The sequence below is a fragment of the Pelodiscus sinensis genome, chromosome 3 (assembly GCF_052426305.1).
Source record: "Pelodiscus sinensis isolate ZL-2025 chromosome 3, ASM5242630v1, whole genome shotgun sequence".
In the NCBI taxonomy this organism is placed as follows: Eukaryota; Metazoa; Chordata; order Testudines; family Trionychidae; genus Pelodiscus; species Pelodiscus sinensis.
The window spans coordinates 10,580,410-10,606,307 of NC_143054.1; the positions used below are offsets into that span (position 1 = coordinate 10,580,410).

Sequence of the window (25,898 nt, forward strand, 5' to 3'; positions counted from 1 at the left end):
AAGTGAGCTTATTTAACAACAAAATTCTTCTTGCAGTTTGCTGCTGCACAGACACCTGTGGTTTACCAAATTAATCCACCATCTGGAGTCCCAGGTAAGGCTTCTTCCTTTAAAATGGAGACCGCTTTGATGTAACGCATTTTCATCTTCCTCGTGCATAGCCTGCCATTGTAGCGGCAGGTGAAATTCGGTCCCTCTAGAGAGCTGAAGCATGAGCCACTATGAAGTCCAGGTTCTGTAGTTAGAAAGATTCCCCACTCTATGGATCAGGTACAATAGGGATAACGTAGCATGCAGTGCTCATTGGATGGCACTTGCTTGTGGTGTCTTTCCTAGTGAGGCACTTGATTGCCTTTTCGTAAGGCTGGGAGTGGCAGACTGTTGTAGAACAATAGTGCATGCCCTGGCTGTCTGCTTTTCTGGTGAGCTCTTGGCTCCTTTTTCTAAGATTATTTTTACAGGGATTGAAGTCCTAGGCCCTGATTGTGCAGCCTCATTTTAACCCCATAACCCAAACAGCATCTCACTAATTTCATCATGTAGAGCCCCTCTGGGCAGATTTGGAACAGGTATAGTAGAGAGAGCCCAAGCCTGGTGTTGTGTGAGTCAAGCTGGAGGAAGTAAACACTTGCACAGGGCTTTGGATCAGAATAGATGCTTGTCTGTTTCAGGTGCCGGTGACTTTCTCTCTTTTGGCCTGTGTATCGCGCTGGTGGCTTGACTGAACAGTGAGCTGCGGCTCCACTCTCTTGGTTCCCATAATCCCACTAGCATTTTTGAGCTGCTCTGGAAGATCATTTCAGTGTAATTTACTGATTTGGACTTTGAAATGGTTTGCAAGCGAGGTAGGGCTGGATGAACACGGGTATTTAGGTGCCAAAGGATGCAGAAAGGCACCTCGTGAGGATTAGGAAAGCACCGATGCAGATTAGATGCTTAACTCCCATTTAAAGTTAATAGACGTTAACAGTGCTTTTTTTGGGGGGGGGGCCCGTACTGTGTCTGGAGGTGCCGCTACTGGATGTTAAGCAACTATGAGGTGCCTGTTTGCATCTGAAGGCACCTAAACGTCTTCATCAGTCAAGCCCCTAGTGTCTGTGAGTTCTTTTATTTTAATGTCTTTTATTTGAGCTGGGGTTTTCAAAGTTAAATATCCAAGTTGCAGGGCAGTTTTGTGGCAGTTGAGTTCCCAACTCCCCTAGGTTCCTCTGAAAATTCTGTCTCAGGACATAAAGCCCAGTTCCAGTGATCCTTCATTGGTGGAGCCAGTGCCGAGTGTTAGATCCTCTGTCTGTTTTAATGACTGCAGTTGTGTTATGGGGAGTCATCCCGCCTCCAAGTCTTTTCACTCCAGGGTGTGAACCCAGCACGGCTTCCCCTCCCACCCTCTTTACCGAATAATTCCCCATAGACAGATGCTGGCATTCCTTCCCACGCACCTCCCCTCGCTTCACTGGAAAGTCCTCATAGTTCCCAGTCAAAAGCTGGGGGAGAAGAGGCATAAATGTTGTTAGAGTCACATTCCTACAAGGAGTTAACAGTCCCTTCCTCTTGTCTATTGCAAAGCTAAAGAGCCGGCTGGTCCGCAGGGAACAAAGGCCAGATTCTGACCCCTTAAGCTGACGCTTCCCTTTGCAGAAGCTCAGGGCTTTGGTGCGCCATGCTTCACCAATGCGTGATGCAAAACGTACTTAACTGGCCAGGCCTGCTGCCCCTGAGCTCGCTGGGGGAGGGGGCAGGAGGCCTTGTTGTCTCCTTCAGAGCCCTCTGGGTTCCATGGCGGCCCTTCTGTAGACTTCCCGCATGGCCTTGTGCAGATTTCTTCGGGGCAGATTTTTAAAAGTGCTTAGGTGGCTTATGATACAGAAAGGCGCATACTGGGATTTTCAAAAGTGCCTAGTACTTTTGAATTAACTTAGAATTAATTAATTTAGTGAAACCTCCAGAGCCAGATTCTCAAAGGTTTTTAGACCCCCTAACTCCTACTAAAATCAGGTCAGAGCCTAAATACCTTTGAGGATCTGGGTGCTGGACGCTCTTGAAAATCCCATGTGATGCCGAAACAAAATACAGGACTATGTAGCACTTTAAAGACTAACAAGATGGTTTATTAGATGATGAGCTTTCGTGGGCCAGATCCACTTCCTCAGATCAAGAAGTGGGTCTGGCCCACGAAAGCTCATCATCTAATAAACCATCTTGTTAGTCTTTAAAGTGCTACATAGTCCTGTATTTTGTTTCAGCTACACCAGACTAATACGGCTACATTTCTATCACTATTCTACATGTGATGCCTAAATTCTTCTAAAAATCTGGCTCTTTACTCAGTTCAACTACTTGTATAGTGGGGGCAACCCTCTTTTCCCACTCATAATGCCCATGCTGGGTGAGGGATTCTGATCTGAGCTGTGCTCATGTAAAAGTGAAATGTGCCCACTGAAATCAGTGGGGTTAATCTGGAGTTATGGGCAAAGTGAGCGGATTTTGACCCATGTTGTGGTTTTTACCTATTCAGTGAATTGGATCCTTTATGTCAATGCAGTGTTGAAACTGGAATGCTAAAGAACATGCCTGATTTTAATCCTGCAAATGGTCTCGTGGAAATGCACAAGCCTAAAGGGAAGCAGGGGTTTACATGCTTTCCTGAACAATGACGGGGCTACGCATCAGCTTAAAGTTAAATGTGGTTAAGTGATAGCCTGACTCATGGCTGTAATTAATATAAAAGCACTCTCGGGTCTCCAAAATAAAAAATGCCCAGAAGATGCTATTTGGCTAACTAAAATGACTCAGCAGTAAAGCTGATTGGGTAATTACACACTTTTTTTAAAACTAGTGGAAACGTTAGAAGAATGTGGTTTTTTTTTTATTTTTTATTTTATTTTGCCAGAAATTGTTGGTGTCTGTTTGGAAAACCCTGAAATTGAGATTCTCTGTTTAAAATCAAAAATACATTTTTTTCAGTTCAGTGGGTGAAGAGGCTGACTCCCATTGGCTCCCAATGGGAGTTTGGTGCCATGCCAGCTGAAACACTTTTGTAGATCCCACCGAGCACCTGTGTTGTTTCCTTGCACTCCCTGTCTGTATCTGTCTGTTGTTTCTTGTCTTTTACTTAGATTGTAAACTCATGGGCTACGTCTCGACTGGCATGATTTTCTGGAAATGCTTTTAACGGAAAAGTTTTTCATTAAAAGCATTTTCGGAACAGAGCGTCTAGATTGGTAGGACGCTTTTCCGCAAAAGCACTTTTTGTGCTTCCATGCGTCCATGGTCAATCTAGACGCGCTTTTCCGCCAAAAAGCCCCGATCGCCATTTTCGCAATCGGGGCTTTTTTGCGGAAAACAAATCTCAGCTGTCTCCACTGGCCCTTTTGCGCAAAAGTTTTGCGCAAAAGGGACTTTTGCCCGAATGGGAGCAGCATAGTATTTCTGCAAAAAGCACTGATTTCTTACAGTAGGAAGTCAGTGCTTTTGCGGAAATTCAAGCGGCCAGTGTAGACAGATGTCAAGTTTTTCGGAAAAGCGGCTGATTTTCCAGAAAAACTGGCCAGTCTAGACACAGCCATGATGGGCAGGGACTGTCTTTGTTCTGTATTTGTACAGCACCTAGCACAATGGTCCATAACTGGAACTTCTAGACACTTTAAGACAAATAATAATGATTAAATACCTGTTGGTAAACCTGCTTCTTCACCCCCATTTTGCCAGCTGCCTTACTCCATAAACATTAGCATATTGCTTCCAAAATAACCCTTTTATTTTCTTCCTCATTTAAACAGGAAATGTGATACAAGTCAGTGGACATATCATTGCTGGAAGATACGAAAGCATTGACTTTAACATTGACTATATTGATGGGTAACTATGCACATTAAAAATCTGATTCTGTCCATGTGTAGGGTTTTTTTGTTTGTTTTTTGAATTTCTTTCTTTGACCATCCTCCTTGACATCAATAAATTGCAACCATTTGGCACAGAACTGCCAGTTGCCTTTTGTTGGGGTTTATTGAAGCTCATGAGTTGGGCTCCAGCAAACTTCGTTAATCTAATTGCAACTGGTTCATTAAGCTAGTCTGTTTATTGAGTAGTGGCACAGTCAATTGTGGCTCAGTGTGAATTGTACTGTAATTGCATCTGGTTGTTAGAGGTTTTATTTTGGTTTACGAATTAAAACAAACTAATTTAAAATGTAGAAAACTAGAAGTTAATACATTTTCTCATCCAATTGCATTTTTAGAAGTTCTGTTAGCTTGGTTGGGGAGAGAACTTTCCATTTGCCAAGAAAATTAAAAGCACAATTCCTGAGAAACAGTGGGTCAGATTCTCAGAGGTATTAAGCTCTTAGTTTCCACTGAAAACTCCAGAAGCTAGATGCCTGAATATCTTGAGAGTCTGTGCCATGTGCATTACTCTCCATTTCCCAGAGCTTCATAGTCACTTCCACTTCCAAAGAGTGACACCTTGATTTTTCCATTGCCCTGTTGCATGCGTGATCCTTTGCACCAGTGTGAGGTGGACATAAAATGCTACTATTCTGACTCTGCATTGGTACAAATGTTCGCACAAGATGGAGGGCCCAGCGAGCCCAAAGTGGGTGTAATCTGCTATTACTAGGATGAATGGCTGGAGGATTCTGAATTGGCTCGTGTATGTGTGGCTGTGCCAGGCTGTGTAAAATTGGGACCCAGAGGGTCTACAGTTACTTTACAGTATTTGTTAATGTCGTACTTGATGTGAGGGAAAAGGATAATCAAACTTCATGCTTCAGGGGTTTCACTGATCATCCCAGTGGTCAGGAAGAAATATTCTCCCATTGCACATTTGCCTTGTGTGTTTTATTCACCAGTGTCTGAAGCCTCAGAATTTGCTGTATTGGGAGGCAACATTCTGATGGGTTTCAGCTCTGCTGCAGCTTAGTAAATTTTCTGATTATACCAAATCCCCAGATGGTGTAAATCATAAGTCAATGGATTGGCACTGATTTATACTAGCTGAGCCAGAGTCAACAGTCCTAGCCTCTGGGTACTGATTAACAGGATCTTGTTCAAGATCAGTTATTCTTTCACCCCTTTTGAATGGGAACGGCAAGGGCTTTGGTTAATGGTATGGAAAGTTGGAATGTGATTCAGCGTATCTTCGGTGTGTTGGTACCCTCCACTGCAATGTTGGTTTCAGTATGTACAACATATGCTCAAAACACTGGTGAGCTTACTTGAGAAACCTGAGCAGATGGAATAGATTCAGCCTCTAGTTTTATAGAAACACTAGGGTCACTTTATGTGAGTATGTGCAGTGAGAGGAGTAAGGTTTCTCATAGCTCTTGCCTCATTTGTATGGATCTTGTAAAAAACTCAGTGAATGAGGCAAGGGCTCCTCAGTTTTGCCAGAGTTCTGCATGTCCCATGAGGTGTTCGGGACACAGCTTTCTAGTGATGTTAAGTCAAGTACAGGTTGGCTCTCCCTGGAGTTTGCTGGACCAGGGGAGGTCCATTCTGGCTCCTCTGCTGACAGACTCCGGGTTTCTGTGGGGTCTGTGAGCAGCCCGGGGGTGCTCTCTTACCCCCCACCTCCACTGCCAGCCCTCGTGCCACCGCAGCTCTGTTCCCCCAGGGGCTCTGCGGCCAATCCCGAGCCTTTCCAGTTCCCTGCTGCTGGGATCCTGGAGCTCTGTGGTCCGGCAACATCTGTGGTCCTGCCAGACCACAGATGTTGCCGGACCAGAGAGGTTCAACCTCTAGTTCCACAATACAGTGGGCATTTGGCTAGCGACTTAGGTCTAAAATGTCACCCTAGGACTTATGGCTTCTCCTAATCTCATATCTTTCCTGTTTGTTTCCTATCTAGCCCTGTTATCCTCGAGGCGGAAGGAGACGGATGGATCAGCCTTTGTTCTTTTGCCAACAGGCGAACTAGAAGCATGTTAGTCTATGCCCTTCCTTTTGCCTTTAGGCTGTAGCTACAGCTTCACACTGCTCTGAGAACTCAATATGCCTGATTGTGGAGGGTCATCCGTTCATCTGGGGAGAGCACTGGAATGGGGTGCTGGGAGCAGGGGCCATGGCTCAACCATTTTTTCTCTGCCAGGAGGGGGAGGAATGGGAGGAGAAAAGTGAGCTGGGAGGGGGTCTTGAGAGGAAAAGGTGATTCAGGGGCAGGATCTTGGGGGAAGGAGTGCCACGAGGCTGGGGTCTTGGGGAAGGGGTGGAGCTAGGGTTGGGATCACTGTTCAAGTGATGGTGATGTCCCCCTCACACTGTTAGGAAGCATCTGCCTCCCCTTCATCTGGGTTATGGTAACAAGAGGCAGGTGCTTTGTCACAGTTTAGAGTGGCTCTTAAAGTCAGCGGCTGTGTCTAGACTGGCCAGTTTTTGCGGAAAATCAGCCGCTTTTCTGGAAAAACTTGCCAGCTGTCTACACTGGCCACTTGAATTTCCGCAAAATCACTGACTTGCTACTGTAAGAAATCAGTGCTTTTTGCGGAAATACTATGCTGCTCCCGTTCGGGAAAAAGTCTCTTTTGTGCAAAAAGGCCAGTGTAGACAGCAGAGATTTGTTTTCCGCAAAAAAGCCCCGATCGCGAAAATGGTGATCAGGGCTTTTTTGCGGAAAAGCGCGTCTAGATTGGCCAAAGACGCTTTTCCGCAGAAAGTGCTTTTGCGGAAAAGCGTCCTACCAATCTAGATGCACTTTTCTGAAAATGCTTTTAACGGAAAACTTTTCTGTTAAAAGCATTTCCAGAAAATCATGCCAGTCTAGATGTAGCCAGCATGTTTGGTAAAATGTTGGAGTGTGTGTGTGATTCTGGGTTGCTGATTTTCATAGAAATGTAGGGGTAAAAGGGAGCTTTGAAGTTATTGAGTCCAGCCCCCAACTAAATCTACACAGTCCCCGACCGGTGTTTGTACAAACCTATTCTTAAAAACCTCCCGTAATAGGGATTTCATAACCTCACTTGGAAACATCTTCCAGAACTTCACTGTGCTCATAGTAGAAAGCTTCTCCTAATATCTCAGCTAACTCTCCCTTGCTGCAGAATAAGCTGATTTCTTCTTGTTCTGCCTTCAGCAGACACAGGGAATGTCTACACTAGGAAATTATTTCAAAATAACTAAAATCGATTTAATAACTCCCGAAATAACAGTCAAAATAGCGTGTCCTCACTACGAAAAAGTCTCAAAATTAGTCAAAGTCAGGCTCCATGAACATGGATGCGCTACCTCAACTTTGGGTACGTCTAGACTACAGGGTTTTGTCGACAGAAGTTTTGTCGACAGTATCTGTCGACAAAACTTCTGTCGGCAAAGAGCGTCTAGACACATTCAGTTCTGTCGACAAAGCAAGCTGTAATGGGGAAACGTCCAGGGGAGGGGAAGTTTTTATGCCCCCTAGGGACAACAGCTCCTGACAGTGTCATTTCTGTCTGCGTTAGCCAAATACAAACTATCTCAGTTCCTCTGAATAACACATTCCTCTCTGCTGTGGATGAAAAGGTCTTTGTTTGAAATATGGGAATGGCAGAGCCAAGCTGCTTAAGCAGCTTGTCAAAACTTGGTTTAAACTTTTACCAACCTAGCCTTGGCATCATTGATTTTTTTCAAAGCAGTTTCAACATTAACAACATTCTTAGCCTGCCTGCTAGCAATCTATAGCCACCCCGCTGAGGGCACGGCTAGACTGCTGGGTGTTTTCAGGATATCAGAGGTCTCCCGAAAAAAACTCCTCCGCAAAGAAAAGCGGAAGAGCAAATGCGCTCCTTCAGAAACTCCTGTATTCCTCATTCCATGAGGAAGAAGGGGGCTTTCGAAAGAGGGTTTTTCCCAAAATTGGCCCAGTGTAGACAGGCCAAATTTCCAAAAAGCCTCTTCTGAAAAAAGTTTTGCAAAATTCAGAGCGCATTTTGCGTATCTTTTTCCGATAGATCCTCACAGTCTAGACATTCCCAGAGAGTGCTGCTCTGGTCATGCTACAATGGGCAGGTTTCACTCGCTTCAAGACACATGGAACCTGATTCTCCATTTCTCTGTTTCTGTGATTTGGTCAGTAATCAGAGTCCACTGTCTCCTGAGCACCCCTTGTGGGCAAGGGTGGATTTTCAGCCAAAGTCCATCTTTAAGCCACTGTTGGGGCCATAGAGGGTATGTCTGCTCTGCAGTGTAAGCCCCAGGGTTAGTTGAAACTGAGTTAGTCAATGGGTTTGTTAACTTGGGGCTTGAGTATCTACACACTAGGCTAGGACTTGTTGAATTGTGGGTCCCATCCCAACTTGTGGCTCCAGTGTCTATATTGTATTATTCAGGCCCAAGTCCAGCCACCTATAGTCCAGATGGCTCAGTGCCCTCCCAAAATGTGGCCACTCTAGCCCTCTATTAATGGTAGTGTGGAAACACTTGGCTGTCCACCGAATATGACTTTCCAGAGGATAAAGAAAGTCAGACTGTGGGACTCTCAGAGCATGAGTCCAGTGCGGCTGCGTCTATAACTGTTCAGCAATAGGGCTTGAGTCTGGTTTCCCAGCTTGATTCAGGCTTGAACCTTCCACCCCTGTGAGGTCTGGGGACCCTGAGTCCAACCCCTGCCTTAGTGTGACTTGTGTGTAGATGGGAGAGAGGCTAGGCTTCACCTGAGTTTGAACCCTGGCTTCCTTTGAGGCATAGACTTGCTTGTGGGCAGAATTTTCTGTGTCACAGCAGCCTCAGGACTGTACCTCTTCCCCACATGGCTCCTGTGCACCTTCTCCAGTGACCCAGTCTTGTGAGAAGCTATTTGGATGTGCCCTCACCTCCCATTTAAGCTGAGGGTCCAAGCACCTTTCCAGGATCAAGGCCTGGGGTGCAGGACAAGCTGTGTATTGTTTGGAGAGGTACGTCTGTGTTTTCCTGGTGCTCCCTTTCCTTTCTAAAGGCAGCACAATTCTCTCTCTTTACAGCTACCCCATTCAGATGGATCGTGGAACAGGGACCTTACAGTGCCGTGTAGAAGGCAACTATATCGGTCAGTGGGAAAGAGGAGAACCCAGGATGCACCTACAGTTCTGGTCTTTGCCTTGAAAGGTGGCCTGATGAATAAAATATCCCTGGGTACACAGCTGTCCCATCGGAACCCCAATGTGGGGAATGAGGCCCTGGAATGGTCCTGCCCTTTCCGACCTTGGGTTTATGATTGTAACCCAGTGACTATTGTACACATTTCCCTCCCTAGTCCGGTTTTTGACCTTTGCCTCTCTTTACAGCAGGGGTCTCCAACCTTTTTAAGCACGAGATCACTTTTTGACTTTAAGTGCAATCCAGGATCTACCTCAAACCCAACATCCTTGCCCCGCCTCCTTCCCGCCTCTTCTCTGAGGTCCCACCCCTACTCACTCCATCCTCCCTCCCTCATCTCACTTGCTTTTATCAGGCTGGGGGCAGGGGCTTGGGGTTCAGGACTGGGGCCTGGGTTTGGAATGCGAGCTCCATCTGGGCACTGCTTACCACAGGTAGCTTCTGGGTGGCGGTGCAGGGGGCTAAGGCAGGCTCACTCCTACCCTGGCCCTGCACCACTCCCAAAACATCCAGCAAACTCTGTCCATCCCTGCCCACCTCTGCTCTGTGGCGATGGGGTACAGGGTCGAGGGAGGAGCACCCTGACATCAGCACCCCCTCTTCATCTTCCTGTGCCCTGCCCAGCAAGCAGAAGGCTCCCAGGGGTAAGGGGCACTTCCAAGGCAGAGCGCAGATGAAGTGCTGGCACTTGATAGTCTCCGTGCCAAACTTCTCAGGATCACCTGTCAGAGGTTCAAAGATCTACCAATAGATCCTGAACTACTGGTTGGTGACCACTGGTTTACAGGATAACTTTCCTCCCCATAGCTAACTGGGGGCATGTCTACACTAGGGAGTTATTTCGAAATAATAACTCCCGAAATAATAGCGTGTCTCCTTATGGGGGAGCCTCAAAATTAGATTGAGGCAGGCTCCATGAATGTGGATATGCTACCTCGACTTAGAGCCCGAGGAAGCACTGAGGAGTAATTATTTCAAATTACTCTGGGGAGTACTTATTTTGAAATAAGTGTCTACGCTATTTCACTATTACGAAATATCTATTTTGAAATAAGCATTATTCCCCGAGGAAAGCAGGAATACAGATTTCAAAAAAACCTCTAACCTGTTTCTAAATAAGGGGGGTTGTTTTGAAATAGCTGCCAAATGTAGACCAGGGCTGGAGACGCACAGTTTCCCTGTCTAAAAAAATGTGTATATCCTTGTCTCTGGAGTAGCTGCGTTTTGATGATGATGGTTGGCTCAGTGTGTCACTTGCTCATTGATTCACTTCACTAGGGCTGTGAAGGGGCCATTTTGCTTGTCATGTGAGTTGCAGGCCTTTGATAGGCCATTCCCAGGAGAAAGTTGGAGGGAAAGCTGCCTCACATGATTCCCAGTGTCCAAGGGTTTGCCCGGATGGAAGTCCAGAGTTATTTAAGTCTCATACCTAAGGCACTGGACTGGGATTCTAGAGACCTCGCTGTGCTACTGACCGGCTGGGAGATTGTGGGCAGCCACTTTTGGTGGCATTTTTGAAAGTGCCTAAATCATGTTTTTAAAAGGGATGTAGGAACCTAAATCCCTTTCAGTGAGATTTACGCGTCTTATCGGCCTTGGTCACGTTGGAAAATAGGCCTTGGGGGCTTTTGAGAGAGTTACTCTGAAGTTTTTTGTGGGCCTCATTTTCCCTGACTCCAACACTGCCTGGCTCAACAGGCACCTGATCTCCGCTGGTGTCTCTAGATGCTCCCATAATAATAATGTAGCGTGCTCCTGTGTCAGCTGGAGACGGTGTAGCTGTGATCACTCCAATGGGTTTTTTGGGTGTGGTCCTTAGGGTTTCTATGCCATCTCATGGCATTGCCAATTGATACATTTTGCCACTGTAAATCAGAACAGCTTCTAGCTTCTCTGAAGTCAATGGTGATACACTGAGGTCAAGCCAGTGAAGAAAGGAGAAGGATGTCCATAGCGTTGGCACTAGTCTTGACATTTTGTGCTCTTTATGCAGACTCCCCCATGTTTCTGCAGTAACTCAGTGTTTTCTCTTCCCACAGGTTCGCAGAACGTTAGCTTTTCAGTGTTTAACAAAGGAAAGTGAGTAAGAGAAATGTTGCCTTGTTCCTTTCTTGTATCCTAAAGTAGCATGACTACACTTCTGGGTCCAGAAAGAGTACCTGGATACATTTTATAGAACTGGCATATATGTTCACCTAGCCATGGCCATTTGCTGTTTTGAAGGGATGAACTGATCATCAGATCTGAGGATGGCAAAGGGAAGAAAGTTCCCATTAGAGAATGGCCTTCTTGCCATGTTTAAATGCACAGAACAGGGGTATCTGTTAGATGTCCCCAATCACAAATCTTCTATACTTGCCGGGTGACTGAAGGTACGTCACACACCGCACCATTATTTCAAAATAACTAGCGTTATTTCAAAATAATTTAGTCTGCATCTACACAGCTGGAAATTATTTCAAAATAATGTTGAAATATTATCAAGCTGGAGGACTTCTTACTCTGACTCCTGTAGCCTTCATTGTAACAGGAATAAGGGAAGTCAGGAAGAGTGCTCTATTTAGAAATAAGTGCTGTGTAGATGCTCCCAGTTTTGAAATAAGCTATTTCTAAATAAGCTACGCAATTGACGTGGCTCAATTTGCGTATCTTATTTTGAGTAAAGCCCAGGATGTAGACACACCCTGAGTGACTTGCGGATGTTTATTTCTCTTACGTCATGACTACACAGAGGGGTAAAGTCAAATTAAGCTACTCAACTTCAGCTACATCAATTGCATAGCTGAAGCTGAAATAGCTTAACTCAGTTTTTGGTGCTGTCTTCACAGCAGGAAGTCAAGAGAAGAACACTTTTTCTTTGACTCCCCTTACTCCTTGTGAAATGAGGGTTACAGGACTCAGAGTAAGTCCTCCAGCTCGACATTATTTCGAAATAAAGGCTTGTAGTGTAGACACACACTATGTTATTATGGAATAACGTTTGTTATTTCGGAATAACACTGCTGTGTAGATGTACCTTTACATCTTTGTCAAATTTTGACAAACCAGCCTCTTCTGATGGCAACATTTTTCAACTGAAGCATTTTGACCAGGTCTAATTCTGATGCTTCAGTGAACACAGGGTGAGAAGTATCATTTGGTATCCTAAAATAATTATCTTTTTTTCCCCTGTGTTTAATCTGAGATTTTCCCTTCAGCGCCACTGGGGAGATCCACTCCCAGCTCAAATTCCAAGGAGTTTTACAGGCCTTTCTCTTATGTTGCAGGTCGATGGTACACAAGGATGCTTGGCTCATCAGTGCCAAACAGGAGCTTTTCATGTATCAAACATACTCAGGTGCTGTACTTTGCTGTCCCAATGATTGCCCTGTCCTATGAAGCCTAGGAAGAAAATCTTTCTTTTAGTCTTCCCAATGTTATTGCGCCTTCAGTCCATGTGTGCATTTCCCTTTGAATTCAATGGGAGTTTCTCCCTTATAAACAGAGAGCACAAAAGGGTTCTCAAGATGAGATACAAAATCTAGCCCTCTGTTTTCCTATGAGTGAAGATTGGGAGATAACCAGATATCCTGTTCATGCCTGCTTTCATTGCATGCTGAGCTCAACTCTCAGTGAGAGGGCCTTATCACTCAGGCCAGGGTTACATTGGACCTGGAAGGTTGGGTTAAGGTGGACAACTCCAGCTATGTAAAATATGTAGCTGGAGTCAGCTTACCTTAAGCCAAGTTTGGTGCTATCTTCACAGATGGAGGCTGATGGGAGCAAATGCTCCCATCGGCTTCCCTTACTCCTCGCAACTGCAAGGAGCAGGGGCAGATGACCGTTTTGCGGGGCCCCAGGCAGCATAATTCCGTGGGGCCCCCCTTTGCCACGGCACATGTGCAGTGGCGCCATGGCGCATGCGCGGGGCTTTCGGAAGCGCGGGGCCCGGGGCGGCCACCCATTCGCCCTGCCCTGTATCCACCCCTGGCAAGGAGTATTGGTGCCAATTGGAGCTTCCCTCGGTGTTTGATTTAGCAGGTCTTAAGTAGACCCACAAAATCAAATGCCAGAAGATCGGTCTCCATGCTGGAAGTGGAGACGTGACCTCAGGGTATGTCTACATGGCGATAAAACACCCTGGTTCATCGGGCGTGGGCTCACTCAGTTCAAGCTACAGGGCATAAAGATTGGGACTTGGGCTTAATCCGGGGCTCTGAGACCCTCTCCCTTTGTGGGGCTTGAGAACCCAAGCTCCAACCTGAACACCTACACAGCAATGTTATAACCTTGCAGCCCAAGTAATCGGATCTGAACCAGACACAAGAGTTGTATTGCAGTGAAGACATACCCAGAGGCATGTCCTTCCAGCACAGACAGACCAGCCATCACTCTGCTTCTGCTAGCACACTGTGTGGCTGGGCGTGATGGGCTGCACCTCGGTTTAGTCCCCTAAGAATGGAGGGGCATTCGCCTGAGCCAGAGCTCCTGCTAATGTAACCACACTGCTCTTTTTAGTGTCAGGCTGCCTGCTCTGTGAAGGGCCTTCATGTAGACGTGCCCTTTGGCTCCAGCTTCCCGTCATGAGTGGCTCTGAAATATCTAATGAGAATTGAGCAGAACCATGGGAGAATCAACAGGTCTGGAGATGGAGTAATGATCAATCAATGTCACCGTTTTTCCTGCCGGACCCACACTAAATGCCTGACCCTGCTTGACCCCCTCAAATCCTACTGAAGTTGTCAGAGTGGAGGTCTCCAACATGCAGAGGGCTTTGGATGGGACCAATCAGCTGAAAATTACTTTGAAAGCTACTACAGCCGCTCCCCAAGTTACGACCACCTCCACTTACGATCATCCGCAGTCGTAAATGTGGATCCGAGTTATGAACGGCGATCCGCGCTTACGAACAGCGCGGTTGCCATGTAACTCTATGGGATCTGAGTTACGAACACTTCGAGTTACGGACCAAGTGTTGGTCCGTAACTAGTTCGTAACTCCTGGAGTGGCTGTAGCTGATTATATTGACTCTCACACTGAAATTTAAGTGCTGGGTGCAGGTATATCAGGGCATGTCTAAACTACATGGCTCCGTCGATGGAGCCATGTAGATTTGTTTGTTCAGCAAAGGGAAATGAAGCCGTGATTTAAATAATCGCGGCTTCATTTAAATTTAAATGGCTGCCGCGCTGAGCCAACAAACAGCTGAACAGCTGTTTGTCGGCTCAGCACGCTAGTCTGGACGCTCCCCTGCAGACATGAATGCCCTTTATCGACCTCCCTGGTAAACCTCATCCTACGAGGCATAACAGGGAGGTCGATAAAGGGCTTTCAAGTTGGCGCGGGAGCATCCAGACTAGCGCGCTGAGCCGACAAACAGCTGATCAGCAGTTTGTTGGCTCAGCGTGGCAGCCATTTAAATTTAAATGAAGCCGCGATTATTTAAATCGCGGCTTCATTTCCCTTTGCCGATCAGCCTAATCTACATTGCTCCATCATTGGAGCCATGTAGTTTAGACACACCCTCAGACTGCTGTGGTATTGTCTTGCGTTGTATTGAGTAAATCACAGTATTGCATAAAGTGCCACACATGTCCCAGCTCTCTAGACACTAGAAGGTTAAATTCTCAGTAGCTGTTGTCATGGCGAACGAATGGTATTCAAAAAGAGCCTGTGTCTAAAACACAAAGTACAACCACAGGTTTAAGTTTCATGGACGATAAAGCACTTGGCTTTGATTGCTGTTATAGATGGCAAAAATGTTAGAAAAGACCATTTGGCTCATCCAGACTGAACATGTTTCAGGGCTGAATGCTATGTCTTTCCCTCTAAGATCTGATCTTCCCACTGATTGTAATTAATGGGTAGGTGATTTGTGATGTGCACATGTAGTGATGTGACTTAGTTCAAAGGGTTAGAAGGAGCCTTTTGACTGCTGGAAGATTAATATGTCCCTTAAATGGATGGATTAGAAAGTTATAGACTTGGGAAAGCTAAAATAATCTCTCTGAATACCCCATTTAAAGGATTATGAAAGAGTGATTTGGTGTTTAGAATTGCAGTTGCAGCCCCATGTAACTACATACAATAAATACTTCACAGCCATGCTGCCATCTAGTGGAAAAATAACCCATTTGTCCAGGCAAAAAGAGAGTAATGATCAAATCTGTCTGTCCACAACTTCCAATTACATCATTGGCAACTGCAGAGACTCAGCGCCTCTCAAGATTTGGTCCTAAACATTCAAAATTAACAGCATCATATTCAATTGTTAGAAAATTCAATTAGGGAGAACAGTGGATGAGATAATCTCATTGGACCAACTTCTGCTGGTGAAAGAGAAGCTTTCAAGTTGTCACGGAACTCTTCTTCAGATCTGGGATCACCCACCGTGGCACTCTCATGCATCCTGGGACTCATATAGCTACAACAACACTGCCAACAGAAAGTTGAACAACAGTCATATCTGTGGGTTAAATTCAGAGGCAAACCCGACAGTCTAAAATAGTTCCATTTCACCTGCTTCTGGCTTGCTCAACATGGGTATGTCTACACTGCATTCCCCTTTTGAGAGAAGAATGCAAATGCAGCTGAGTGAAATTGCAAATGAAACACTGATTTGAATTTCCTGTGCTTCATTTGCATGATCGCATCCGGCCGCTTTTTCAAAATATTCTATTTCAAAAAAAAAAGAAACGCTGTCTAGACGCAGTTATTTTGAAAGAAAACCTTCTTTCGAAATTACCCTTAAAGCTCATTTTATAAGGAGTAAGGGGAATTTCGAAAGAAGGGTTTTCTTTTGAAATAACCGTGTCTAGACGGTGTTCCTTTTTTCGAAATAGGGTATTTTGAAAAAGCGGCTGGATGCGATCATGCAAATGAAGCACGGGAAATGCAAATCAGTGCTTCATTTGCAATTTTGCCCAGCTGTATTTGCATTCATCTCTCGAAAGAGGAATGCAGTGTAGACATACCCCATGTGAATTATACCAGCTTGTAAGAGTTATCATATCCCTCCATACATTGTCCGTTTGCTGAGCTATACATGTAGGATCCAATTGATCCTTACTGTAATTCCACTAGCTTCCTGGATGAATTCAGGCTAGTGATGAATTCAGATCATTTAGATTCTCAGCGCCTGCTACCCTGAGGTCAGTGCATGCGTTGCTGTTAGTTTCAATAGAAGCAGGAGTGGTATAGACCTTTCCAGATTCATGTGGTTGTTAGCTAGCTCCATTCTCAGAGGGTATGGCTACGCTGTAGGATAAGGTCGAATTAATACACTCAACTTCAGCTACGTTAATTACATATCAGAGGGGTAGCCGTCTGAATCTGCAAAAGCGACGAGGAGTCCTGTGGCACCTTATAGACTAACTGAAGTGTAGGAGCATAAGCTTTCGTGGGCAAAGACATGCATCTGACAAAGTGGGTCTTTGCCCACGAAAGCTTATGCTCCTACACTTCAGTTAGTCTATAAGGTGCCACAGGACTCCTCGTCGTTAATTACATAGCTGAAGTCGAAGTACCTTTACTCAACTTTTGGAGCTGTCAACACTGCAGGAAGTTGAAGGAAGAACACTTTCTTCCCTTATTCCTCATGGAAGCAGGGTTACCGGCATTAACCCGAGTGCTCCTCTCAGTTGGAATTAGCATGTCTTCGCTAGACACACCAATTTGAACCCTGGAAGATCGACAGTGGCAGCTTCGATCTTCTCTGTAGTGTAGACGTGCCCTGAGTGTCCTTTTTTTTCCTCTGTAGAGATAGTATCTGTGTTTCCAGTATTGGGAAGTCTGGGAGGAGGAAGTGATCTCACGATCACAGGAGACTTCTTTGATCAGCCTGTGCAGGTCACCGTTGCAGGTAACAATGGAGAAATCAGTTTTAAGCTCTATGGTGATGGAACAAAGACCACAGGCCAAATTCTGCCTTTGATTCACCTATCCTACCAATGGAGTGCCCAGTTGGACAGGTTTTCGGAGGAGCCAGCTCTCTTGGGGCCTGGTTCTCCAGTAGTGCTTGCTCCAGTAGTGCTGCTGAAGTTGAGCCAAGTCAGTGGGACTACACATACAGGTCAGTACTATGGTAATGGACATAAAAACCATGGTACTTTCCATGTGAGAGGCCCTTACTGCTGTGAATTCAATGAGTAATTGGCTACAGCTATAAGCCCTCTGTTTGATGTGATGTTGCTTTGTTTACAAGGGATTCAGTGCAGCTCTACTAATCTCTCGGAATAAAAGGGGGCTGATCCCTTAAACAATTTAGGCCTGGGTTAATGTTCTCCAGCCTCGTTCTCCATATGCCTACTTCTCCTCTTCCCACTGCCAGGCGTTCTCTGTGAAATCAAACACCATTCTCCCCAGAAGATTAGCTGCGTCACTGGATGCATGGATGAGACCAGAAGACTTACCGCACCCCAAGCAGGTGAAGTATTTCTAAGAGCAAAGGCTCTCATTGGCAAAGAGGTCTGCAGTATCTGGAAATGGGATAGAGACTTCCTTCTGGCTGTGGTGATGGGATGAATAAAAATGGGGCTATCCAAAACCTACTGAGGTCACATCACATGGGTTTTCAGAACCAGGGTAATCTCTCCTGGGTTTGCTGACCAAACTTCCCAGACTGCTTGAGATTTCTGGGTAACATCTGAACCTAGGAACTCTGAACTAACCTGTCCTCAGTTTTGTCCCTGAGATCCCTGAAATCCCCCTTCACCTGACAAGTCTCCTTTATTTCTAGTGTATTTTCCCTAAGTCTTTGTATTCTGATCCTGTTTGGAGTTCCCTGAGAATTATCCCAATTATTTTTCCTTTCGCTTCAATATACTAACCATCCCGCCTTAGTTGGGCAGTTTTGGAGGCGCTATCCTCTGAAGACCATTGATACTTCTATTTTCTGGAGGGGACTCTATTGATCAAGGCATTGTCCCTCCAGTGTTCCTTGCTTGGAATGAACATTGATACCATTAATCCAGGGGTGGGCAATGATTTTTGGCAGGGGGCTACTCCAAGATTTTTGAAAAGTGGTCAAGGGCCACACTTTTCTGTGGAGGAGATGCAGGGTCTAGGATGGAGGTTGCCTGGGGTAAGGGACTGGGGTGCAGGAGATGGTGTGAGGTCTGAGAGGGGGTGTAGGGTCAGGGAGAGAGTATGGGTACAAGAGAGGATTCTGGCCTGGGGCAGGGGCTCTAGGAAGGGGTGGAAAGTCTGGGAGGAAATTGTGACTTGGGAGAAGGGAAGAACTGGGTTCAGACTTCAGCGGGTTTGAGTGGTGATCTGGGGCAGGGAAGTGGGATGCAGGATCTGGGAGGGTGTTGGGTGTAGGAGAGGATTCTGGCTTGGGAGAGGAATGTAGGATGGAGTACAGGGTCTGGGAGGGAGTTGTGACCTAGGGCAAGGGGGTGCAGAGGGCTTGAATGGTGACCGGGGGAGGAAGTTGGGGGTGCAGTAGGGGCAGGGGTGCCAGAGGCAGGCTCTGGCTAGGAGGTGCTTACCTAAGTCTCCTGGCCAGCAGCCCTGCAGCACTCCCAAGGCAGGCAGGACTCCCTGCCTGCTGCAGCCCCAGACTGCTTGAAACTGCAGACTGTTCCTGCCATGTGGCGTTCAGTTCCAGGAGGGGGAAGAGGCCTGCATTTCCCCCATTCCCTAGGCCACTCTCAGCTCCTATTGGCTGGTTGTTTCCAGCCAATAGGTGCTGGGGATTGTGATTGGGGCTGTGAGATCATACAAAACCTCCCCTTGCCTGCAGAGCAGAGAGCTGCACGGACTGCACTTTAAACCGTGGTAGGATTGTGCCCAAGGGTCCAGGCAGGGTGGTCCATGCTCTGGATCCAGTGGCTTGGTGGGCTGAACCTGGCCTTTGGGCCATATTTTGCCTAGCTCTGCATTAATGGGTCCCAAAACATCTCTTGTCAGAGGCTACTATCCAGCCACACACGGACTATGGCCTGCAGCTTTTTCATTGTTTTGCTATTAATTCTCCTGCAAGCTGGGACCCTCCGTTAGCAGCTGCTGACTAGATTCTTGTTGTTTTTCTTTTTAACTTTCCAGGAAACAGAGGGCTTCTCTTTGAAGTCTGGGATGGTGCAGCAGGCACTAATTTAACTGAAGCAGCCGTTGGGTATAGATGGCAGATTGTTCCTAATGCCAGCACTCCAGAAGGGTTTTTGTCTCCGGAACAGCAGTCCTTCAGGTATTTAGCGGTCTCAGAAGGAGAGGAGCTGTCCCTAGGGTACAGTGCCTTGGAGCGACTGCTCTGGGGTCTGTGCTTTGGGGAGCCTCTCGGGCTGGTGTGATTGGCTGGAATCGTCGGTCCTAGAAGTGACAGATGCATCACTTTTTTTTTTGTCCTGGGTTCCACAACCCCCTGGGAATGGTCTCGCTTGGTATGTACCGTTAGTAGTGGAAGAAGTAGCAGTTGCACCTCCCCATCCTTTGTAACAAGCATGGAGGATGCCAATCACAATTTTACACAATAGATTTTTAGGTCCTTCTGAAATTCAAAAAAATGCAGTGGAAGGTTTATCCCATATTTTTCGTACCTCACTGACTTGCCCTGCTTGGAGAATCCAGGGCAGAGTGGTGTGGGAGGAGCTTGACAACCAAGAATTGTTGTGTGCCGATAGGCTGGAACAGGCACAGATCCTCATCTGGTGTGAAGCAGCATAGCTTCAAATGAATGGAGCAATGCCAATTTACTCCTGCTGAGGAGAGGGCCCTTAGAATTTTGGGGTGCACATAGAAGATTAGGGTTAGAAGAGACCCCAAGAGGACACTAGTCCCACTCCCTCTTCAAAGCAGGACCACCCCCAACTAAAACTTCAACATGAACTGACCCTTTCGAGATTCATAGAATCATAGAATACTAGAACCGCAAAAAACCTCGAGAGGTCACCAAGTCCAATCCCCTGCCCTCACGTCAGGACCAAGCACAGTCTAGATCATCCCTGGTAGATGTATTCAGCCACTGACAATTTCACCTTTCTGTCATTTTCACGTGCCTCTTGAATTCGTGTAGGTTTTCAATGTGATTGCTTTTCCTACTCGGCAATGGGGAGGATTCTGCTGTAAAAAAGAGTCTATTTTTCTTGGAAATATTGTGTACCGTAATATTCTTTTCCCTGATCTGATCAGATTTTGAGTGCCTACAAACTTGTAGAAAACCTTGAATTTGAGTCGGTTTGCACGTTGTTACACATATTTCACACCTCTCTTCTCATTGGTAAATGGGAGAAGCCCGCTGTTTGTTGGAGATCTGCCACTGCATTGTATGACATAGATATTCTGCTGCTGCCTAGGTCACAACTACGTGGATTCTTTGTGGCACCGGAGACCAATAATTATACCTTCTGGATTCAGGCAGATGGCAGGGCTTCCTTGCACCTAAGCTTGTCAGAAGACCCAGCGCAAAAGGTATTTCATTAGGGCAGCAAAAACAGAAAGGGCAGAATAGGGAAGCATTGCCTTTATGGTCATGAGGTATTGGGATGTCCCTTCATGCCAGTCCGGTTCCTTGGACTGTTCTCTAGCTGTTGTGTTGATTTTTGCTCAATGGCGTTGCCCTAGTGTGATTACACTGCACAGATCGGCAGCAGTTCTGTGCAAGCAGGGTCTCCAACCCCGAGTGGTGGGGGAGATGAGCCAAGAGAAGCGGGAGGCTCCTGTGCTGATTGGTTTGAGAGGTGGCAGGAAATCCTGCCCTTTCTTCCTGGTGCCAGCCCCCCTCTGATTTGGAGCATGGGACTGTGTTTGGAGAAGGGATACTGGAGAATACAGTAATTCCTCATTTAACACTATAGATATGTTTCAGAAAATGATCGTGTTAAGTGAAAACGTGTTTTGCGGGGTCAATTTTCCCATTGAAAATAATGGAAAAGGTGGGGGTAGTGTTTCAAGCGGTGGTGTCTGTTGGGACTGGGACATAAGGTTGGGGGAGAAAGGGGACTGGGTTACAGCAGGGAGGGGAGGTGTTTGGCTCTGGGGAAGGGAAGGGAAAGAGAGGGGAGGAGGATTGGGTTGGGAGTATGCCCCTATGATGGGTCTGCCGGGACCCTCACTGCATCTGGCGAGGCGGGAGGTTGCCGGAGAACAGCACGGCGAGCGGGGGTTTGCAGGGAGGCTGGGGAAGCCCTGCTCAGCCGCCAGTGACGGGCCGGCTGGGAAAACCCAGCCGCCGGCCTGCAAGTGAGGGCAGAGGAGAGGGGGCAAGGCGTCCGGCAAGGGGGAGTCAGCAGGAATGGCGCGGCAAGTAGTGAACCACTCCGCATCCCATTTCAAAGGGCATCCCATTTTCCCCCGGTGGGCAAGAGCAGCTTCAGCAAGCCCAGAGTGTTTGGAACACCAGACAATGAAAGGGCCCGAGTCCCTGTTCCATTATGCAGGGTGGCCGTATTCCTTGCAGGGAGTGAGCTCCAAACTCCTGCCTCTCGCCTGGGGTGGGATGGAAACCCACCTGCCAGCCTTTGGGGAGGCAGGAATTCATCATAGACTCAATCCAACACTGCTGTCCAGGACAAACAAATCAGCCACGATCCTCTTTATCAGCAAACACACTGCCCAGTGCCACCCCAGCATCAGTACTGCCCTCTCCAATCTCTTTGGGCGCCGGCAGAGTCTCCTGTGCTATGCATGCTTACAGACCACAGGGTGAGTGATGATTAGGGCTGGGGTGAGAGATGAGAAGTCTCTGCCTCCTGGTACTCCGCTCAGATCCCTACAGCAGCTGTGTTCAAACTTTTTTTCTCATGACCCAGTGGAAGGAAATTGTGGATGCCGCAACCCAACGTAATTTGGCTGGCGTGTGGGTTCTCGGGTGGAGAGCTTTGGGCTGTAGGAGGGGGGCTCCAGCATTGGGGGTGTCAGAGCTGGGGCAGAAGGGGCTCACCTTGGTTCCTGGTCAGTGGTGCAGTGGGGTGCTAAGGCAGCTCCCTGCGTCTCCTGTCACCGCAGACCATGCTGTGCCCCAGAAGCAGTCAGCAGCAGGCTCCCAGCTAGTGGAAGTGCAGAGCTAATGCTCAGGGCAGGGGCAATGCATGGCGCTCTAGGCAATCCACCGACCTAGGAGCCAGGCCGGTTGCCGGCTGCTTCCGAGGTGCAGCAGAGTCTGCGGTGCCAGGACAGGTAGGTAGCTGCCTTAGCACCCCCACTGGTCACTTGCTCCCCCTGCAGCAACAAGACTGGCATTCCACCCCCCAGTTCATAGAATCATAGAACCATAGACCTGGAAGAGACCTCAGAAGGTCATCAAGTCCAGCCCCCTGCCCCAGACAGGACCAACCCCAACTAGTTCTGGGTCGTAACCTATAGGTTGAAAACCACTGGCCTAGATCACAGCGCTCTACCAGACTGAGACTTTCTCTTACACAAAAGGAAGGAATGCTGCAGACATCTGCTCAGGGCTGTGAATATGATCTGCTTTGTCTTTGGCACTTAATCTCTCCAGTGTTGGAGGCCCATTTCTCGAGTTTTTCGGAGCCAGACCCTGCTGTGTAATTATCTTGTTGTTTTTGTTGGTTTGAACAAAGGTGAAAGTTGCTTCTATTCCTGCTGGGGCTTCTAAATGGTCTGAGCACTGGGAGCAGAACTGGAACAAGAGCTGGCAGCCCAAATCCCAGAAACTTGAGCTGCTGGGTGGCTCAAAGTACTACCTGGAAGCGTGGCATCATGGGAAGGCACCCAGCAGCGGAATGCGAGTTGGGGTGCAGTTGCACAACACCTGGCTAAACCCAGACGTGGTGAATACCTACCTCCGAGAAAGGCACGAAATCCGGGCCACTGCTCACCGGCTTCCAGAGATACAGGTCAGGGCCACATCTGTGATCCCTTGCCTGAAATGCTATTTACACCATATATTGTACAGCAAATCTTTATTGTACAGGCCAGTGTTTCTCAACCTTTTTTTTTTTTATAAAGGACCCCTTTTTCAAAAAAAAAAAATCAAGTCATAAGTACCTTGGTATGTACAGTTTTCAGACACACACAATTTTCCCCCCTACTATCGCAACACTTTTGTTAAACAACTTAATTGTAGTCAGGTGGGCGATGAAATTTTTGGGTGTAAGAAGTACAAAAATAATAAAGTGCTGTAAAATTTAAACAAAAATTCAGTTTTCTCCAAATTTCAGTTGTGTTGACATACCCTCCAGACTTCTCAGGTACCCCTAAGGGCACTTGGACCACTTGTTGAGAAACACTGGTATAGGTCTTGTCTTTACCAGACTTCCCCCGCACCCTCACCCCCAGTGTTCTTACCTTGTGCTTGTTAATGCAAATTAACTGACATGAGGTAAAATCCTAGTGGAGACAAGTCAGTTTGGAGTTTTAACATGAGTTAGCAGATTAGCAGGTCAAAGTAAAACTAACGTGTTAAAACTAGAATTTTATTATAACTCATATAAGGTAGGGCCACATCTCTTTTCCTAGCAAACATGGAGCTAAAGTGTCACCTTGGGAACTGAATCAACTTATATTAATAATCAGCTAATAAAAAAGACTTATGATTGGAAAAAGAGTTAGTAGCTAGAAGAACTCTTATTATAGTGGATAAAAGCTCAAGACCGGGCATTAGGGATGTGTCTAGACTACAGGGTTTTGTCGACAGAAGTTTTGTTGACAGATACTGTCGACAAAGCTTCTGTCAACAAAGAGCGTCTAGACTACATCCAGTTCTCTTGATAAAGCAAGCCACTTTGTCGACATAACGGTGTGGACGCAAAGGACAGTGTAGAAGCAATAATGCCTTCTATCGACAGAACTCTGTCGACAAAAGGCGTTGTTCCTCGTAGAATGAGGTTTACATACGTCGACAAAACTGCTGAGTTTTGTCGACGTTATGTCGATATAACTCAAAGGCAGTGTGGACGGAGGTATAGTTTTGTTGACAAAAGTCCACTTTTGTCGACAAAACCCTGTAGTCTAGACACACCGTAGGAGTCTGAGGGTCTGGTCCTAGGTCTGCCACTGGTTTGTGTAACACTGGGCAGATTCTTTTGGCTACATTGTCATTACCAGGAAGACTGACGCTGGTCAATCTTCTGGTGTTTGATTTAATGGGTTTTTAGAAGACCCACTAAATGGAACACTGAGGGCACCCCTGCCAATGCTGGAACTCTTACATGTCGCGAGTAAGTGAAGTCAATGGGAGCATTTCTCCCATCGATATCCTGCTGTGGAGATGGTGCCAAAGGTCAAAGTAAGGTGTGTAGCTAGAGTTGTGTATCTTAATTGGACTTTCCAGATAAGTAAAGACAAGGCCTCAGACTTGTTGCCTCTACACTCTGAGAACCAAGGCTTTCAGTGTGAATTGCAAGAGCTCACACAGTGACACTTGTGTTGTCTGGCAGAGCTCAGAAGGGCAGAACTCTGCTTATGTAAAGATCCCCTGAATTAACCAATCATGTGTATGTAGCTCATGTAGTTTGTTCTTGTTTTTCCTGCTTGTCAGATGCTGACTTTGTCTGGTACTGGATGGTTCCGTATTTCCTGGGACAATGTGTCCAGTGACCTGTTGGCCACAAATGTCACAGCTGCTCAGGTAAGTAGAATTAAGCACAGAGGACCAGAACTCATGTGGTTTAAGGCAATGGAGGTGTGTTGACTAACACAAGCTGAAGATCAGGCCTAGAGACTGAGATCTTTTTCTATAATCCCAGTGACGTTTACAGTTACTGGGAATGCTTTTAAAATGTATTAATTGCACACTTCTGGCTGTACAGCTCTAATTTGAAGCCACCAAGAGATGGAGAATCCACTATGTCTCTGGGCAGTGTGTCTTGATAGCTTGCTTTAGTAGTTAACCACCCACACTCAATGCCCTTCCCTGGTCCACCTCTTCCCCAAGCCCCACCCCTGTTCTGCTCCCACCCCCTCACCTCCTTCCCCGAGTGACATGGCCTGGAGATTCCAGGGGGGCTGGTGCAGCAGCAACAGGGTTCACTTCCCTCCCACTCACCGTGCAAAATGGTGGGAGCTGGAGGACTGGGGTAGCCTGCTTTACCAGCCTACACTGCCCTCCCAGCCCGCTGCACCTTATTTCTCCATGGGTGGCAGGAAGTAGAGCAGCCTGGGGTGAGAAGCCATGCACAACAGGTCAGGAGAGGGTGACGAAGCAGAGTGAGCAGGCTGCTAGGCCACTCTGGCTCCTGCCACCCCTGTGGTGAGTGGGGACAGGGCGGGGCAACCCCTGCCACTGTATACCAGGTCCCCACAATCCCTCAGGTCCCTCCCATCCATAGGACAATGGGGTGACCACTGCGGGGCCCCCAAAAGCGGCGGGTCTGGGGCGGCCACCCTGATTCGTCCTATGGACAGGACGACTCTGATCATATATATGTATCCACCTGGCTGGGCTGCACATCTCTTGAGAACTTGGCTTTCCTAGGGTATTTTTCTTCCTGCTTGCTTCTGGGCAGCCAAGGAACCCTTTGAGAATAGCCTTCTTCGTAGTATCCATCACCTGTCTCTGATCCCAGCGGGAATGTGAAAGTGGAACAATTTGTTGGGAGTACAGCATAATGGGAATTGTAAAGTTTTGAGAAGCCCTTTAAACACCCAGCTTTGGTTTCAGTTTTGGTCAAAAGTGGATGGTTCTTAAATATCTAAGCTGGTTCTTCCAGGCCTGTTCATACGGAATCTGATTTCATTCCCTCCATCTCCAGGGCTAGCTGGTACAATAGGAAGTGTTAGCTTTTTGTCCATGCCACCCCATGCTATATGAAAGAAGATGGATCTTTCTCTTCTGCTTCCTGGCTACCTAAGTCTCGGCTTACAAAGCCCTGGCTGGGTTGATTTAGTTGGGATTGGTCCTGCCTTGTGCAGGGGGCTGGACTTGATGACCTCTTGAGGTCTCTTCCAGCTCTATGATTCTATTAGATCAACACTCTT

At 46.9% G+C, this 25,898-nt stretch overlaps 1 protein-coding gene across 12 annotated transcripts in view; it reads left to right on the forward strand.

The window, feature by feature from the left end:
* Nucleotides 1-25,898, forward strand: part of PKHD1 (PKHD1 ciliary IPT domain containing fibrocystin/polyductin) — a 409,604-nt gene that overhangs the window by 16,770 nt on the left and 366,936 nt on the right. For all 12 annotated transcript variants that reach the window (XR_012902469.2, XM_075923353.2, XM_075923339.2 and 9 more), the window contains 12 exons: nt 37-94; nt 3,780-3,858; nt 5,845-5,919; nt 8,927-8,991; nt 11,081-11,120; nt 12,308-12,378; nt 16,780-16,881; nt 17,350-17,445; nt 19,068-19,209; nt 20,315-20,429; nt 22,541-22,816; nt 24,460-24,549. Coding sequence is in view for 11 of the 12 variants with exons in the window: in XM_075923353.2 (XP_075779468.2) it covers nt 37-94; nt 3,780-3,858; nt 5,845-5,919; nt 8,927-8,991; nt 11,081-11,120; nt 12,308-12,378; nt 16,780-16,881; nt 17,350-17,445; nt 19,068-19,209; nt 20,315-20,429; nt 22,541-22,816; nt 24,460-24,549 (1,209 nt within the window). In the remaining variant the exon portion in view is untranslated. The remainder of the gene's footprint in view (nt 1-36; nt 95-3,779; nt 3,859-5,844; nt 5,920-8,926; nt 8,992-11,080; nt 11,121-12,307; nt 12,379-16,779; nt 16,882-17,349; nt 17,446-19,067; nt 19,210-20,314; nt 20,430-22,540; nt 22,817-24,459; nt 24,550-25,898) is intronic.